The sequence below is a fragment of the Phodopus roborovskii genome, unplaced genomic scaffold, assembly GCF_943737965.1.
Source record: "Phodopus roborovskii unplaced genomic scaffold, PHOROB, whole genome shotgun sequence".
In the NCBI taxonomy this organism is placed as follows: Eukaryota; Metazoa; Chordata; class Mammalia; order Rodentia; family Cricetidae; genus Phodopus; species Phodopus roborovskii.
In genome coordinates this window covers 30,072-47,693 of record NW_026125572.1, presented here as the reverse complement: position 1 = coordinate 47,693, position 17,622 = coordinate 30,072, and the positions used below count along the sequence as shown (strand labels likewise).

Below are 17,622 nucleotides of genomic sequence, written 5' to 3'. Positions count from 1 at the left end.
GGAAATCTTACATTAGCAGGAACCCAAAACTCTCTAAGGTTTTATTGAGATGTTACTCAAAACATGATCTCTTGCTGTTAGCGATGGACTGTTTAACTATATATAAAGTTCTGAGAGGACTGACATTCTGAATTACTGAGTTTATGTGGGAATAGTGTGTTGATAATTGCCTGCACATGGTTACTGGTTTTGCTAGTTCTGTTCATACGCTTAGCTTATGTCGGTATCGGTAATAAATACAGAGCTTTGGGCTCTATCCTCACCTTAATAAAGATAATTAAGGGCTGAAGAAGTGGCTCAGCATTTAAGAGGTGGCTGCTCTTCAGAGGACCTGGACTCAGTTCTCAGTACCCACATGGTAGCTCACAACAGTCTGTAACTGACCTCTACAGACACATGGCACACATGTGTATAGGCACACAGGGACACAAAACACCCATACATATAAAAAAAATCAGGGGTGAGGGAAGCACATTTGGTGATGTTTGCTTCTTTCTCTACTCAAGATCTTCATTAGACCATTATGGATGCTAGGATTTGTTTGGACGAGTGTAGTGTAGGTAGGTGCATTGGCTTCTGTGTGCCCTAAAGGGAGCACAGTTAAGCTAAGAGCTGTGCTAAGAATTTTACACATATGTATTCCCCTGTGATGTTTACTAATCTCGGAACTGTTCTTGTTTGAAAGTCAGGAAGCTGGGGCTGGGGAGGTGGCTGAGTGAATAAAGGAGTTGCAACACAAGCATGAGTGCCAGAGTTTGTGTGCCAGTGCCCATACCAAAAGAATGGGCAGACATCAGTGTGTAACCCGCAGAACTGGGGTGGCAGAGACAGGGCATCCCTGCGGTAAGGTGCTAACTAGACTAGCCATATCAGTGAGCTCCGGATCTAGTGCAAGACCCTGCCTTAGAAAAGAAGGTAGAGAATGGTCAGAGAAGGCCTTGGATATTGTCTTTGACCTGTGCCAACATGTGTACCTAACCAGCACTATATGTACTATACGTACATGCTATATATACATGCAGAAGGAATAAGGAAACCATGTTGAAAAGTTTATCTTGAGGCTGTCCTGTGAAGTTATTCCTATGTTTTAGGAGACTTTACTTTTTTTTGTTTGTTTTTAATTTAGAGAATACTTTATTAGTTTTTGTAATCAAACCCATGTACATAAGACCTTACAAATCTAATATAGTGTGTTACCCTGTACAAATGGGGGAAAAATTAAGTTCAACATTTCTAGACCAATATGGCTGCTAATTTCTGTACAATACCAACTCAACACAGTAAATTGGAATACTTTTTTCCATTGTTGACAGCACAGCTGAAGTTTTCAAAATTCAGATTACATATGTGCGCGCGTGCACGCACACACACGCACACACACAAAAGACCAATAATAGCAGTATGTTGTGCATCAAAAGCAGCAATAGCTTTGCCAGGTTCTGCAGTCATTTGAACACAATTGTAGAGGCACCCAGCACAGTCCATTAAGAAAAAAAATGTATAAAACAAAATCCCAGAGAAGAGCACAGTCACACTCTTGTGCCTGGCACCGTTTGCTATTTGTCTGTTTTATTACCTTCACTGTTATCATCTGGAAAGAAAACATTCTGAGCAACATCATTAAGCACATCTCTGATAAAGCACGATCACTACTATGTATCATAAAGCAGGTACCAGCTATTTACATTCACAGAGGTCTGATACACTACTGTCCTACATCTATAATGCTAGAGGATACAATTTGAAAGGCATTATTTGAGACTTGCTTCTACTTGTCCAGCAGAGGGCCCAAAGGATGGTATGACTCAGCGCTGTAAAGAAACATACTCTTAGATAGGATTTACTTTCACTAGTGGTACACTTCTAAGGATTCACCCTTTCTATGAACATCAGCTAAAAAACATTAATCAAATGAAAGAATGCCCCTAAAACAAAACCCTATAACCACTGGATTTATATGCAGATGACCTAGTGGAGACAAGTAAGACCTCACCTTATCAACACGTCATCAAATCTGTTATATTTGAATTAGTGAGACCTCCAAGGAAGGAAGGAGATGCCAAGTAGTGTTAGAAGCTTCGGACCACAATCAAAAAACACAGCATCATTTAAAACAGAAGCAGAAGCCAAATGTTGCTCATTTGAATGTACTTAAGAATGCTGATGTCACTATTTAATCATCTGCTCACTCATCCAGGAAGAAGGGGAGATCAATTACTACTGTATTATGTTCAACCAAATCACCATGTTACAAAAATAACAAGCTGCTGTAATAAGAAATAAGGCTTCTCTACCCAGCACCAATTACTAGAAATGCCATAGATACATCTAAAGAACACAAGGGAACAAAAAACAAAAAAACACAGCTGATACATTAGTGGGACCACTCAACTGAACCACTCTGGTTCTTTTTCCTCCTATTTCTGGTATTTCATTTAATCATAAAGCTCCTTAGGTCTAAACTATATACACTTACAGAAGATGTGCACATACTTGCATGTGTCAATCAAGCAAATGCTATGTAGTAGTTGAAAACCTATAAAGCCTCATTTTAACTGGTGTAGCAGCTTTAGAAGATTTTACTTTTAGTTATGTATGTGTATGTATGTGTCTGTATATGTATGTGTAGTTATGTCTACATGAGTGCACGTGGCTGTGGAAACTAGAGGGGTAGTAACCCCAAGATGTTTTTTAGGTATATAAAACAAGCATGCAAATCAAATATGATGATAATAAATAAATGAAATTTATTTTAAAACATACATATAGTTTTATCACTTATGCAAGACAGAGGAAATTTACATATTAATGGGAGTGATGTGCTTATTTATCTTTACATAAGAATTAAGTCAGGAGCTGAAGAGATGACTCAGTGGTTGAAAGCAGTTGATGCCTTGGAGGGGATATTCAGTTCCTGGCACTTACATCCATCCTCACCCGCCATGGTGGCTAACAACCATCTATAATTCCAGTTCCAAATGATCCCGTGCACTCTTCTGGGCCCCACAGGCTCTAATGCATGTGGTAAGCAAGATATCCCCCACACATATGTAAGGAGTAAGGTTTTTCCGCCTGCCGCTGGTCCCGTCCCACCGCCGCGCCAGCCCCAAATAACATACACACAGAGATGCTGTATTTGATAAAATGCTGTTGGCCAGTTACTTGTTTCTTATTCGCTAGCTCTGTCTAAGTATTAACCCATTTCTGTTCATCTATGTATTTCCACGTGGTCTCATCTTACCGGAGAGTCCGGCTGGCGTCCTGCTCTCTCCAGTCTCTCCATCTTGACTCCTCCTTCCTACTTCCTCTTTCCTCCTTGTCTCCTAGTCCCTCCTCTCTTGCTTTCCTATTGGCCAACAGTGCTTTATTCATTAACCAGTATGAGAAACACATTTGTAGAATGACATCTCCCATCACACATAAGTCTTTTTAAAAAAGTACTTAGCTAAGTATGTGTTGCTCAGTACAGTTGTAGACCATCTATGTTGTTCTTCAGAATCAGAATTGAGTAATATTTAAAATTTTCAGTGCAGAGAGGAGAAAACATACATAACATGGTGCAAAATGACTAGGGCTATTTCAGAAAATTTTAGAAAATTATGTCCTAATCCCAACCAAAGTTTAAGTCAATAACTTAAATAGCATTTTAAAAAATTTACTTTACTTTATGTGCATTGGTGTGAAGATGTCAGATCCCCTATAACTGGAGTTATAGACAGTTGTGAGCTGCCATGTGGTTGCTGGGAATTGAACCCTGGTCCTCTGGAAGAGCTGCCTGTGATCCTTGCTGCTGAGCCTTATTTCCAGCCCCCTTAAAATAGCACTTTTAAAAACCAAACATTAGGTAGCAGTATAGAATATAAAGATATCCTAAGTTTGTGCGTGCTGAAAAGTGATGGTAGGAACATACTAAATTGGTCCTCTATACTTAATCAAGTCTCTAGAATGGAGAAAGCTTTGTATGTATATAAAATGAAGAAACTGTTGTTTGTAACTGAATATTCTGGAAGCTAAACCAAGGTATTTGAGGCAGCATTTGCTGTCATTTGTCTGGCCAATTCATATGGTGCATTGTGTGTGGGTTATGTGTTCAGAACGAAGGCTAAAGTAAAGTTAGGTGATTCAACAAGGACAAACACCACAGAAACACCTCATTTGTTTAATCTTTTTTTAACTTTTGATGATTGTGTACTTGGAAAATGTTGATTGTTGCCAAAGTTTTATGACTTGGCCTAATACGCACACTTATGATTGTCCCGTATGGAGCTGTGACCCATATAGGGTGCTGTAAGGAGCTGTAAATCATGTTGGTATGTTCTAGTGGATTCTTGCCTCCCTAGTGACTGCTCAGTCATTGTGTGTTATATGATTGTGTTTGATGCATTCTTTTTCTTTAGACAGAAAATTTAAATTTATCGTAATTCAATATGCTACCTATGTTGTCATTTATATTTAGGTCGTGCTTCATTTAACATACTGTAAGAGTCTCCTATAGTACTGTCCAGGAAAGCTGGACTCCCCTCCTATCATGGCCCCTGTTAAAGCTGTTAAATTAATTTACAAGCTTTGTTAGGGAAGTGAATAACATTGAAGGTTGTATTATCTTTAACTTTTTGCCTTCTTAAGTAGCAAGCCTTAAGAGTCTGCATTTTGGGGTGTGTCCTAAAAAAAAAAAAAAAAGTGAAAGCATTTTGAAGCTTCAAGCCTATAAAAGACATGGCCCTGATTTAAGTCATGAAACAGAAGGGGGTAAATGTAACTGAATGTGGAGTACCCAGTGAACGTTTCCAGCTGATTCATGTGGAGATCTTAAAGGTTCCCAAGTTTCCAACCATCGTTTTAGTAATATGTGAAATGAGATGCGTTCCCATGATACTGGTTGAATGGATTTGTAGCTTTACTTAGTATTTTTGTGCTGTTTGACATCAGCAGCTACTGAGAGAAAAATTTCTAATAGGCAGCCAGAATAGATTTTTTTTTATTATTATTTTTACATGAAGTATATTGTAAGGAACTAGGCATGACTAAGTTAGACTCACCAAAAAGAAAAAAAAATGATCACATTTATGGCAGTATAACAGACTAAGTATAAAGAAGTAATTTCCATGGAAAATGGTTAAGTGCTCAATAAAATATAAAGGCTTATTTTGAAAAGGCATACTGTAACTCATCTATAAATTACAGAAAGTAATCCAAGGCCAGAAATCATGGTGCAGATTATCCATCTGCAATCTATTTGGCCTTTATTTCAAGGTCACCCATATCATATTCCTAAAATATGTAGATCCCTAAAATCTGGCTAATAAACTATCATGAATATTAATAACAACATTTTAAGACCTTCTGAAAGCACATTAGATTACTCCCAGATGGGGACTGATGACAAACTCAGTAAATGGATACTCAGTTGCCTGGGACCTTTTTTTTTTTTTTTTTTTTGGGAATACAGCTCTAGGTACTGTGCAGCTAACACACAGTATAAAGTCCTGTCATTTTTTTCTTGGTGTGTTTTACAGCTTTGTTGTTTGGTACATATTGGATTGCTATGTCTAGATGAGTTGACCCCTTGCCATATACAATCATCCTCTTTGTTCTGATCATTTTCTTTGAGGTTTCATTAGCTGATACAAATTTCTGTTTAGAACACATGTTATTGAAATGGTATTTTACAGTCCAAGCATTTCTACTTTGTTCAACACACTTTGTTCCTTTTTGTAGATTTCTTTTTTGCAGTTTCATTTTAGTAAGTTAGTCATAACCAATGAAGCATTTTTATGACAGCTGCTTTAAAATGAGAGATATGTCTAAACATTTCTTTTGAAATCTGCCTTCTTATCTTGGTAAGTGATCTTTCTATTGAAACTTGGACAATCTGGTCATTTTGCAAATGAATGGACCTTGGATCTTACTCAATACTTTTGCTATTTAATTAGTGTATTGTACCACCACTCCAGGAGGAGAGGGTCTGCTGTTTACTGGCAGGTCCAAGGAGACATTAAAGCTACCATTCTGCTCTCAAGCGGGGATGTAATGTGTTATTCCTGAGCAGGAATAAGTTTCAACCCAGCCCATGGTCCTGACACTTTTTCTTGAACTTGTTGGAGGCCTTGTTACTGTTTCACACGCACAAAGTCACTGACCTTAGTGCAGTTGTGTCCTTGTTACTACTGAGTGTTGGTGAAGGAAGGCCTTAATTCATTGTCAAGGAACCCTGGCAGCACCCTTGGGAAGAGGAAGCTTGTTATTCCCTAGAGTGAGCACAAGCCCACGTTCTTGTATAGTTTCTGTGACACTGGGATTTGAGGAATTGATCTTACTGTACTCTGCTGAACATGGACACATTAGGACGCTAATTCAGTCTTCACTGCCATTGCTGGGAGTTGGATCACTGTATTTGGTGATACTTGACTGGAATAGTGTTCACAGTTAGAGCCTTCTGTCCTCATAGGCTACTACTTTCTTAGTCTTCTTGAACCTGGGACATTGCTAGACCAATTCTGGGTCACTGAGCTATACACCCAGCACCCCCCCCCCCATAAAGAAAATTGTTTAATTTTTTTAACGAAATAAAATATAATAAGATGAAAACAAGATCCATCATATCAAAGTTGGACACGCCAAGCCAACAGAAAAATAAAACAGTTCCAAGAGAAGGCATAAGAATCAGACCTACTCATTCACAAGCCCCATAAAAAGTACCGATCCGAAAGCTGTGGTTTCCGTGCAGAGGACCCGGTGCAGCCCGGGCAGGCCCTGTTCATGCTGTTCATTCTGCCTATGTTCGTGTGAGCTTTGCTCAGGTTGCTGTAGAGGGCCTTGTTCTCCTAGTTCTCCATCCCTCTGGCTCATATATATACTGTTCCTGCCTCCTCTTCTACCAGGTTCCTTGAGCTCTGAGGGAGGGATCTAATGGAGACAGCCCATCTAGAGCTATGTGTTCGAGGTCTCTCCCTCTGTTGTAATGTCTGGCTGTGGGTTCCCATCTGCTGCAGGAAGAAGCTTCTCTGACAATGGCTGACTAAAGTGCTGATCTATGATGATATCAGCATGTCATCAGAAGTCATTTGGTTTTCTTCTTTTCTCCTGTCTCTTTATGTGTGGTATGTATATGTGTGTGGGCACACATGTGCAGTGTGCAAACGTGTGTACTTGTCAGTATGGAGGCCTATGTGTCATCCTCAGTTACTCTCAACTCTACAGGCAGGGTTCCTCAGTTGGAAACAGTTCAGTCACCCCCAGACTGATAGCTGGGAAACCAGCATTATATGACTCAGGCCCCCTGAACATAGTTCTCAGATAGAAGGCCTGGGCAGGATGTATCCTTGGTGCATGAAAGGACTTTGGGAGCACATTCCCCATGGAGGGATACCCTTTAGCCTAGAGGTGGGGGGGGGCTACACCCTACTCCAAATGACTTGACAGATTTTAATAATCCCTTCTGGAAGCCATCACCCTCCCTGTGCAGTGGGGAGGGGGGATGGGATGGGAGGGAGAGGGAACTGACATCGATATGTAAAATAAAAAATAATAAAATAATAAAAAAAGAAAGCGCAGTCAGCACCTGCCTGGCATGGTACTTTGGTGCACGGCTTACATGAAGTCACTTTATCACTGAACATCTATCTACCCTAGCTCCAGTGGTTCTGTTTTTATCTCTGCTTCCCCAGGCTGGGATTTACCACCACACTCAACTTACTGTCATCTGCAGCTTCAAGGATATCTGAGGCAAAAAGAAACTGAGTAAACTTGCTACCATATGTCATTCTTCCAAGTCTTTCCCTTTCAGAATTTAAGATCTTGTTACAATAAACCTAGACTGGACTTGAACATAGACTCCTCCCGCCTTAACTTCTCAAAGGTTGGGATTACATACATGTGTGTCACCACACGTGCCTTCATTCAGTATCTTCGGTTTTGTGTCATGCATGTGCATTGCATTTTCTGTAAGGAAGTTTCTCATTTGGGTTGCTGCCCTCCTGTAGCCATTCAGGCCCAAACACGTTGAAAGTCTGTATTGTTTTTCTCCGGACTCCTCTTCCTCATTCTCTCTTAGACCTGCTTTGAGAAGATTATCACTGCCACTCCTGAAACACACCTTGGGAAGTTAGCATTCATAGTTGCATAATACAAGCAGCAAATTCTTAATAAAATTTGTGATCACATGGAAGGAAATTGCATTAAAAAGAAAATCTGAAATCTCAAATGCTATATTAAATGACTTAAATTCTAGCCATATTGGGCAAGAAAACAACTAAAAGTTAAAAAAATGGCACTAGCATAGGTTAAAAATACACATAATTTTAAGCAACATCAGTTTTTTAATTACTTAAAATTGTTTTTTGACAATGTCATACATGTATATATGTAATGTATGCTCTCATCTCCCATCCTTATAATGTCCTCTTAAATCAGATTTTATGAAAGTAATAGAAGGATCAGAAAAATTTAGGTAGTAAAAACAGGTTAGAAATAAACAGAAAATTTGGACAAAATTTGAATGTTAAGTAGTTACAAGTCTACTTTCTATCTAGTATGGATAAATGTTATTTGCAGTATTTAAAAATTTTTCACAAAATAGTTTTAAACCCTCAATTCTTTTTCTGATGCTATAAGATTGTTATCAAAGCTACCAAGGAATATTTCTTAAAAGGCCCTATCTGTATGTTGAATGGCTTTTTATAGATACTAAAGATTTAACAATAGTGATGTACCAAATTTTTTTTTTCCAGTTTAATAAAATTATGACCCATGCCACATAGATGCTCACATTGCTGACTTACGATAATGAAAATCTTGGTTAAATTTTACAAGACCACATGTCTGTGTCTCATGAATTCTGAAATTTGGTTTGAGTGGTTACAATAGATGATGTACTGGTTAATCAAGAGAAGTCAGGTGATTTCATGTAGATGGCAAGTTTGAATTAGGTCTTGAGTTCTACTTTGCATCCTTTCCAATAGAAGAAATATAATGACTTTTGAAAGTGGTAAATGAAAACATCTAGAGTGTTACGAGCATGTTTTTCTGCAAGCCTGGTCCCAGAGCCACGCCAGCCCCAAATAACACACAGAGGTATTAGGTACAATGCTGTTGGCCTGTTACTAGCATATCTTATTAGCTAGCTCTGTCTTAAATATTAACACATTTCTATTAATCTGAAGGTCTGTAAAAGGTTTGAAGAATGCCTATCCATCTCAAATATATCATGAAAATCTAACTAACTCTAAGTTTTGACTATCAAAGTTGCTATCTATAATCTGTACTAAGTTATACATTACATTTTTATATGAGCTATATAAACATTATACATATCACAAAATTGACCTTAAATTTGTATCAATAAATGAAAATCTATTTCAAAACAAAGTATTCATTTCTAGACCATAATCCCCTTTTTTCCTTTAAAAAGATATTGTTGTGGTCATTAACCATTTATAACCAACCCCAGTTAAATGAAAGCAAACATTTATAGTCAATATTTGGGAAGTCGGGCGTCATTCTTTCCTAACTGCTTCCTGCTGGTAGGGGGCACTGTCGTGGGGGATCCTAAGAAGACTCAGAAAATATGGCTGTAGTTGTCTGTAAGTCTGTCTTGTCCCAGCTGTTTTGAATGTTGGATCACCTGGGACATTGCTTCAGGGGGTCTAGCTTTATCAAACCAGGTTAGTTTGGAAGGAATCCATAGCTTTTCATTTTCTGTGGAAACAACAATAGAAATCCTTTTCCCCAGTAACCTGTCCTTAGACTTAAATTTTGGAGTCAAAGCACTTTATCTTTATCTATTTTATATAAATTAGAATAATTTAGCAGTATTAATAATCAAGTATATTGTAGCAATTATTTCTTCCTTAGTAGTTGAGCAATTTAAAGACATTATTATAGCATACAGTATCCAGACTTTTTGTGTACTTTCCATCTTCATGTGGCTTATTTATTTATTTGTTTATTTATTTATTTATTGGTTTTTGGTGGATTTTTTTTGCAGCTTATGTTGAGTTGGGAAACCTCCCTTAAAGGAGCCATGCAAGTCTCTGTTTGTCTCTAGCAAAATAGAGCCCAACTGAGAAAAATGCTGTTAACCAAGAAGCCTTGTTTGTCTTAGTTCTTTTGTTTCTAAAACCCCTTTTTAAGCTTTTGTCAAGTTTTAAGTGAAAGTTCTCTGCACCACGTTGGACACCATTTTGTTACGAGCGGGTTTTCCCACTGGCCTGGTCCCAGAGCCACGCCAGCCCAAATAACACACAGAGATGCTGTATTAGATATAATGCTGGTGGCCTGTTACTAGCATAACTTATTAGCTAGCTCTGTCTTAAATACTAACCCGTTTCTATTAATCTAAATGTTTCCACGTGATCTTGGCTTACTGGAGAAAGGGTCTGGAGTTATGCTTTCTTTGTCCTCTATGTTAAATCTCCCTCCGCTACTTCCTGCATCCTCATCTCCTAGTCCCGCCTATCTTGCTTTCTTATTGGCCAACAGTGTTTTCTTAATTAACTAATAGGAGAAACATATTTACAGAATGACATCTCCCATCACTAGAGTTCATTGAGGGTGTGGGAAGTGACCAGAAAAACCCGTCAGTGGAGTTTAACAGCAATAGAAAACCAGCAAGACTTTTGAGTATTCCATTGATTGAGATGATTCTGCTTACTGTCTTCATTTTTAGAAATAATTAGGCAACTTGTTTTATCATTTGCTCAGCCTTTGAGAAGAGGCAGTACTTGGATTAAAAATGGGTTCTGGAGCCCAGTAGGCAGGCATTCTGACTCTCACACTAAGACCTGTTTGTGATTTGCTTGGAATTTTTTATTGAAATGTTTTATTTTTCTTGAAACTGTAGTGTACTCTGTTGTCAAGTTTTATCAGCTTTATTAATTGTATTGGTAGTTTAAAATACATCTTTAGTTGAAGTTGTCCTACTGACAGTGCCAGAGCTAAAGAACGTTCCTATTGCACTTGGTCTTAGAGTGCTTCCCTTCTGACCTCTGTCTTTTAAGGTGTGACTGCACAGAAAAGTTACAGAGCAGATTTGATTTTCTGCGCTCACAGCTGAATGACATCTCATCGTTTAAGAATATCTACAGATATGCCTTTGATTTTGCAAGGGTAGGTACAGCTTCCCCTTCAGATCCTAAGTGTTTTGATTTTATGAGTGTATTCATATATTTTCGCTAATATTATAGGATAAAGATCAGAGAAGCCTTGATATTGACACTGCTAAGTCTATGTTAGCACTGCTGCTTGGGAGAACGTGGCCACTCTTTTCAGTATTTTATCAGTACCTGGAGGTATGTATGGGTATCTTTAAATGTTTGAAAATATATTTGTAAGGAACAAATTCTTACTTTAAAAATTTCTGAATGAGTAATTAAAGAAATCTGCTAAAATATGTACATACTTATTGTGGGGATAAGACAAAATTTGTGTTACTTATATATTCTGTACATAATATACTGGCAACGAACTGGAGTGTAATTTGTTGATAGAACACATGCTTTGCATTTTAAGGAATTTGCATTGTACCTACGAAGAGTCCCAGGAAAATAGCATAGACATTTCGCATATACTTAATTTCTTGAGGTTTTTGTGAGAGAAAATTGATGCTAATACACAAATCTCAAGCTTCTAAACCAATGTGTACTTTATTTCCATTCCCCATCCCCTAGTCTTGGTAGAAACATATACAGTAGGACTTATTTTAGCAGTAATTGACTCAGTGTTAAGAAATAAATTGTTAATGTTTTGCTTGCACAGATGTGAGCATGGCTGTAACAGTCGCCCACTGCACTGACTGTGCACCGTATACTGTGTCACGGAATACACATCCTCTAAGAGCTATGCTGCACCTGCCAGCTCTAAGACACTTGCTGTCTCACTGGTCGCTTTGTGTGGTCTTGTTTATTTTTAAACCTTTCAACTTTAGGTTTGGGGACATATTTCTAACCATTTCTTAAATAGAACCGCCTTTTCTATTGGAAACAACATCTTGTCCTATGATTTACTTGTCACAGTAACTTTTCCAGAGTACTTTTATTTAAAACCTGAATAAAGGAGTTTTGTACATTGGTAAATTTTTGTGACCAGCAAAGTTGACATTTTTGATTAATGATACATATCTTCCTCTTGTTAGTCGATCAAAAATACATTTAGTTAAATACAAAACTACTAACTTCTGTGAGTCTCTGAAAAAAATGAGATGTATTCAAGCAAGTTTTACCGTTTAGTAGCCAAGGGAATTGGGAGGGGGGTGGGATTAGCTTAGTGGTGGGTTTTTATTTTGTTGTTGTTGGTGGGTGGTTGGGTTTTGTTTTGGAGGAGAGATGGTTTGTGTTTTAATGGAGACATTGACAGGGTCTTGCTGGATAGCCCAGGCCATCCTTGAATTCATGATCATCCTGCTTCCCAAGTGCTGGGATCATAGGTGTGTGTCATTATACCTAGTTGTCCTGCTGGTGAAGGAACCCTGAGCACCTGCCCACCAAGCTCTCTGCCACAGAAGTCACTTTCCCAAGAGCACTCAATTGAGTCCACATTATAATTTGGATCCAAGCACATATTGTTTCCACTATGGCTGAGGATGTCCTCTTCAAAATGTAGCTAATGTACACAAATAAATTCTGTATAGTGGAAACGTCAAACCAACTGGATGCTCTAAATGTTAGTCTTATTGCCTTTCAGAAAAGAAAATATAACGTAAATGAGTCTAGAACAGCATATAATTAAGAAAGAAAATGTTTTAGAAAAGGCCAAATAAATGACAGTGAGAATCACTAAATTCAAGTCCCAGTAAGAATGTTGGTTCTGTAGTCCAAATTTTTATATCATTTTCCACAGCAATCAAAGTATCGTGTTATGAACAAAGATCAGTGGTACAATGTATTAGAATTCAGCAGAACAGTTCATGCCGATCTTAGTAACTACGATGAAGATGGTGCTTGTAAGTATACCATGCATTCCTATGAAAATAAAATTCCTAAAAATGTTAAATGAGTTTGTGCATTCTGAGGCATTAACAGAAAGTTTGAATTAGTGTAACAGTGCTCGTTATTTAATCAGAATATGGGGGAGGCAGAGTCTAGATTCAGCAATGTTATAAAATGTATGCTGATGGATAAGTGACTAGACATTATAGCTAAATGATGATTTTTCAACCTAGAAGCCAAAATCCTACTTTGTTCTTGCCTTTTGAGTAGAAGAAAAGTTTCACTCATGCATTTAAAAGGACAAAGCTACAAAAAATAAGCCAACTTAATTCTGCAGAACTCTTAATAAAATTGTCTCTACCGTCATTTTGGAGTGTTGTAGTGTGTTTCAGTGTTCATACGGGGTACATGGAAAGGTACCTTGCTTTATAACAAAAATGGACATAGCACACTTGACGCGAAAGAGACAACAAGGTACTACCAAAGATAGCCTGCCTTGAGTATGTAGTGTTTTTTCCCTACAGGATCACATAGAGTTTAAGTTTATTTGAAGAAATACTCATTTTTTTTGCAGTAGGCTAACAGCCCAAGAGCTACATAGAGACTGCAGCTGTGTATATTTGTGTATGTTGAGTCAACATTTAAAGCTGAGAGGTGTGATATAAAAGTAAAGTTGTAAATTTATTTGAACTATCAGAAGATCTGACACCTTGCACCTGTATTCCTTTGTAGGTTTCAGAGGTTGGAGCCCAGTAGTGGCTTGTGTTGAGCTTGCTCTCCAGTTTGGCAGTCCACGCAGTGTTCCAACATTGCCGTTTACTGCTTTGCCTGCCCGGCTGTTTTTGTATGGTCTGCTAAAAGCAAGAGGCAAAAGAACACCCAGAGGGTTTATGTTTTGAGAAAAACAGGACAAGCATATCTCTTCGTGGTCATACTTTCCATACATTTTCAAATACTGAATCCCATACATCACAAATACTGAAACCTCATTTAAATTGCCCACTTGGCTTCTGTTGGTAAACATTTGCAACCTCTACATTATAAAACTTCTTTTTTAGAATATCAGTCAGTCAGGAAATAGGCATTTGCTTTATGCTATTCTTTTTACTGTGTCTCGTTTTTAGAGTAAAGTCAGTCCTACGTGGCCACTCCCCTTAACAAGTGCTCACACTTGTTGATGTAGCAGAAATATGTTTGCTGAGTGTTTAAATGCCAGTGCTATGGGAAAAGGTTAGTTTTGTCTCAAGTTATTTATAGGGGAGTTCATGAAACACTTCTAGGGAAGGAAATAACCCTGGGGAAAGAAAACAAACAGAGAGCAGTAGATGATGGACAGGTCAGGTGGGCCCTTGCCACCGCAGAGCTTGTTAGAGGGATGAGTCTACTGAATCGTAACAACTTGTTTTTTCTGCCTAGGGCCTGTTCTACTTGATGAATTTGTTGAGTGGCAAAAAATCCGTCAAACATCATAGCAAGAACTGTTGTGAAGAAAATGCAGACCTTGTGAAGATGATACAGAGAGGGAGGACATACAAGGGTGCATTTTCACTCACGAGAGACTTCTCATAGTACTTCTTTCCTTTTTTTTAAAGGAAGTTTTCTTGTTACATGTGATGGGCACTGAGCCACGTCTTCTGAGACTGAATATTGATGTTTTTGTTTCAAGTTATGTTTTTAACATTTATTTCAGAACAATAAAGATTCAGAGTTGTGACAAAGGCCTTAAAGTGAGGATGTGCATTGAGTGTCAGTGGTTTTTATTTTGGTAAATTTTATTTCTTGAACTTTTGGAGTTCTAAATTACTATGAGTTTGTAGAACTTTAAAGACTTTAAGCAATCTAAATATTTGGACATGTAGCCTGTCAATATTCCTCTTTGCATAATGAGAAAGCATAGTAACTTTAACTTGTGGGGCACTGTTTTCTGATACCAGCTCATGGTGTGGGAAGGACTCCAACTTTAGGTTTTTGTAAAAGCTGTTTTATGTACAAACCTTATAAAGAGTGTAGGGTTGGAATGATTATGTTCAAGTTGTCTTACATTCTAATCGTTGTTTTCAGTAAGTATTCTTAATGTGAATTGTAAGTTTTCTCTATTTCTGTTAAGTTATAAAGCAAGGTCAGACATTCCTAAGGATAGCATTAGGACCAATATTGAAGTTATGGTCTTTCTCATTATTACTTAGTAATTAGCACATTTTTAGCCATGTAGATATGAGTTTTGCTGAGTGCTTTGTCTGCCTTCAGAATACAGGAGCTTCAATATTGTACAAGAGAAACAGCAAGGAAGCATGAGAGATCGGTGTACTTGTACACTTCATGGGACCATTTACTTTGTCGTTCCCCCCCCCCAGGGTTAAACCCAGGACCTTGCGTCTGGGAGCCTCTGGCTTGAGCCCCAGTGAGGCAGTGTCCACTCTCAGTCATATATTTGCTATTTATCGTGGTCTTAGACTACTAGCAGAAAGGTTGAGGCAACCTTGTATAATTTATGTGGAAGGCACATTTTAGATTAACGCCAGGCCTGTCTGTCCATTGCATTGAGATAGCCCAGTGTCCTCGCAGTGTGGAACTGCACACTCTAAAGTCCAGAAGCCCCAACTTGAGTATACTCCAGTTCCACTGAATGAGTGGAAAGTAGTGGATCACCTCCTCCCCTGCCCCCAAAACTATTTCAGGTAGGATTTACAGTCAAGGTTGGTTTCTTTAATTTTGTTTTTATGGTGAACTTGTTTAATATTCATTAGCACTGATTTCTTAAGGGAACGTATCATTCGGAAGCCTTTATTTGCCTTTTGGTTGACAAGCAAGGCTGTGATTGGTAGTGTTTTGAACGCCTTCTTAATGAGAAGCTGTATAAAACACTGATGGAGCAGTGAGAAATAAGATGTTGTAAGGTCTTTGAGATACGGGTCATTTTCCTGGATTATTCCTCTTAGATATGAGACTGATAAAGTTAGTACAACTTAGCATGCCAACAGTGTTATTTAACATTACAACTGATGTTTTAAAACAAAATTCATCATAATAAAACATTCACACTTTTATACCTTGGTGATGGGGGGCATCGTCATTTGGCACTGGACTAGAGGACTCATACATATGTACTGTATACTAGGCAAGTGCTGGACCAGTGAGCCATATACTTTCCCGGTCTTGACCTTTTGATTTATAATTCTTAAAAAGTTTACATTTATTTATTTCATTTTATGTGCATGAGTGTTTTGCCTGCATGTATGTCTGCACCACATGAGTGTGGAGTTTAGAAAAGGACATCAGATCCCCTGAACTGGAGTCGAAAATGATTGAGCAGCTACGTAGGTGCTAGGAACAGAATCCGGGTCCTCTGCAAGAGCAGCCAATGCTCATAATGATGAGCCAGCTCTCCAGCCCCTGGATTTGGAATTTGATTGCTTCTCTCCAAGGTACAACTTCTGAACTTGGAGAATATTGTCCTATTTTCTTTTGTAACCTCCAGAGCTATAAAAGTGAAATCTTACAGGCTCCTAGGGTATAACCTGGCAAATGCTCTCTGTCATCCTTATTGATGACCCTAAGAAAGCACCAGAGCATGTGACAGTGTGTTTCATTTGTTATCAAAAGTACTTCAAAGTTTTTTTAATGTGTAAATTTGAAGTCACTTTTTTTTCTTGAAATCATCACTCCAGTTATGTTGTTTTTGCTCTTACCGTATGTATTTCTCATCTCACCTACTTGTAAGGCAAGTTTATTCTGCCCAGACTCTTTTTTTCGGGTGGGGGCAGTGTCCCTTGCCATTCTTTATTTGTGAACAGTATGACATTGTGGAATGTCAAGATTTCAAGTGGTGAAGACAGTATTAAGGAACCTGCAGTTTAGAAATGTGCCTCCTTTTAAAAACTGAAGTGCCTTCCCATGAATTCTGTTATAGAATGCTAAGATTTGTTGCATTGTGTAGAATGAAATACCTATGGTGCTTTATAACGTGAGATTGGCTTTCTTCTCATAAATGTACATACAGAACTAGAGCCAGGTATGGTTAGCAGGAAGGATGGAGTTGGTCTCCATAGCCTTTTGGATCTAGTCATTTAAAGTATTGCCAGAGACTCCAGTTCAGTGTGTAGCAAAGCAGTGGTGTGTTAGATATACTTATTTATCTGGTCAGTATTGATTTCTCTCTTACCAGCTAGGTATGGCTTGTTTAAGTGCTGCTAATAAAATTCTTGACATGGTTTTTGGGTTCACAGTACAGCAGTATTTCGTCTGTATCCCAGGCTGTTTTTGAACTCATTGCCTATATTGCTTAGGCCAGCTCTAACTCAAAGTCCTCTGGCCTCAACCTCTGAATGGCTCAATTACAGACATTAACTACAATACTTGTCCCAACTTAGGACCTTTTTGATAGACTTTTTTTTAATTTATAACAAATGTATAGATTTTATTGATGTGTTTTTACTCTGAACTAGTGTATATAGTTTTTAATTTAATAGAAATTTGAGGGCGTTAGAGTTAGATAGCCCTTGGGAGTCTCTTATGTACAATCGTTTTTCACTTAGCAAACTGTTTAAACAGTGCTGAGCACCATCGATTTAGGTTGTGAATGGGTGGTAATGGCTTTCTGAGGTAACTGAATTTTAATGCATGTGAAGTTGCTAAGCTTCATTCAGGACACACAAAATATTTTTTGCGGCCGCTTCCCTTTTTCTGTTTGTTCAACAGA

General features: G+C 38.1%; 1 protein-coding gene across 2 annotated transcripts in view; it reads left to right on the top strand.

Moving 5' to 3' along the window:
• Dcun1d5 (defective in cullin neddylation 1 domain containing 5) overlaps positions 1-14,654 on the top strand; it is a 29,688-nt gene extending 15,034 nt beyond the window's left edge. Inside the window, exons 5-8 of one of the 2 annotated variants that reach the window (XM_051177786.1) lie at positions 10,998-11,106; positions 11,184-11,288; positions 12,835-12,937; positions 14,340-14,440. In XM_051177786.1, coding sequence (XP_051033743.1) covers positions 10,998-11,106; positions 11,184-11,288; positions 12,835-12,937; positions 14,340-14,395 — 373 coding nt within the window. In that variant the 3' untranslated portion in view covers positions 14,396-14,440. Of the gene's footprint in view, positions 1-10,997; positions 11,107-11,183; positions 11,289-12,834; positions 12,938-14,339 lie in introns of both variants that reach the window. The other variant, XM_051177787.1, reaches the window with a different exon arrangement.
• The last annotated feature ends 2,968 nt before the right edge of the window (positions 14,655-17,622 follow it).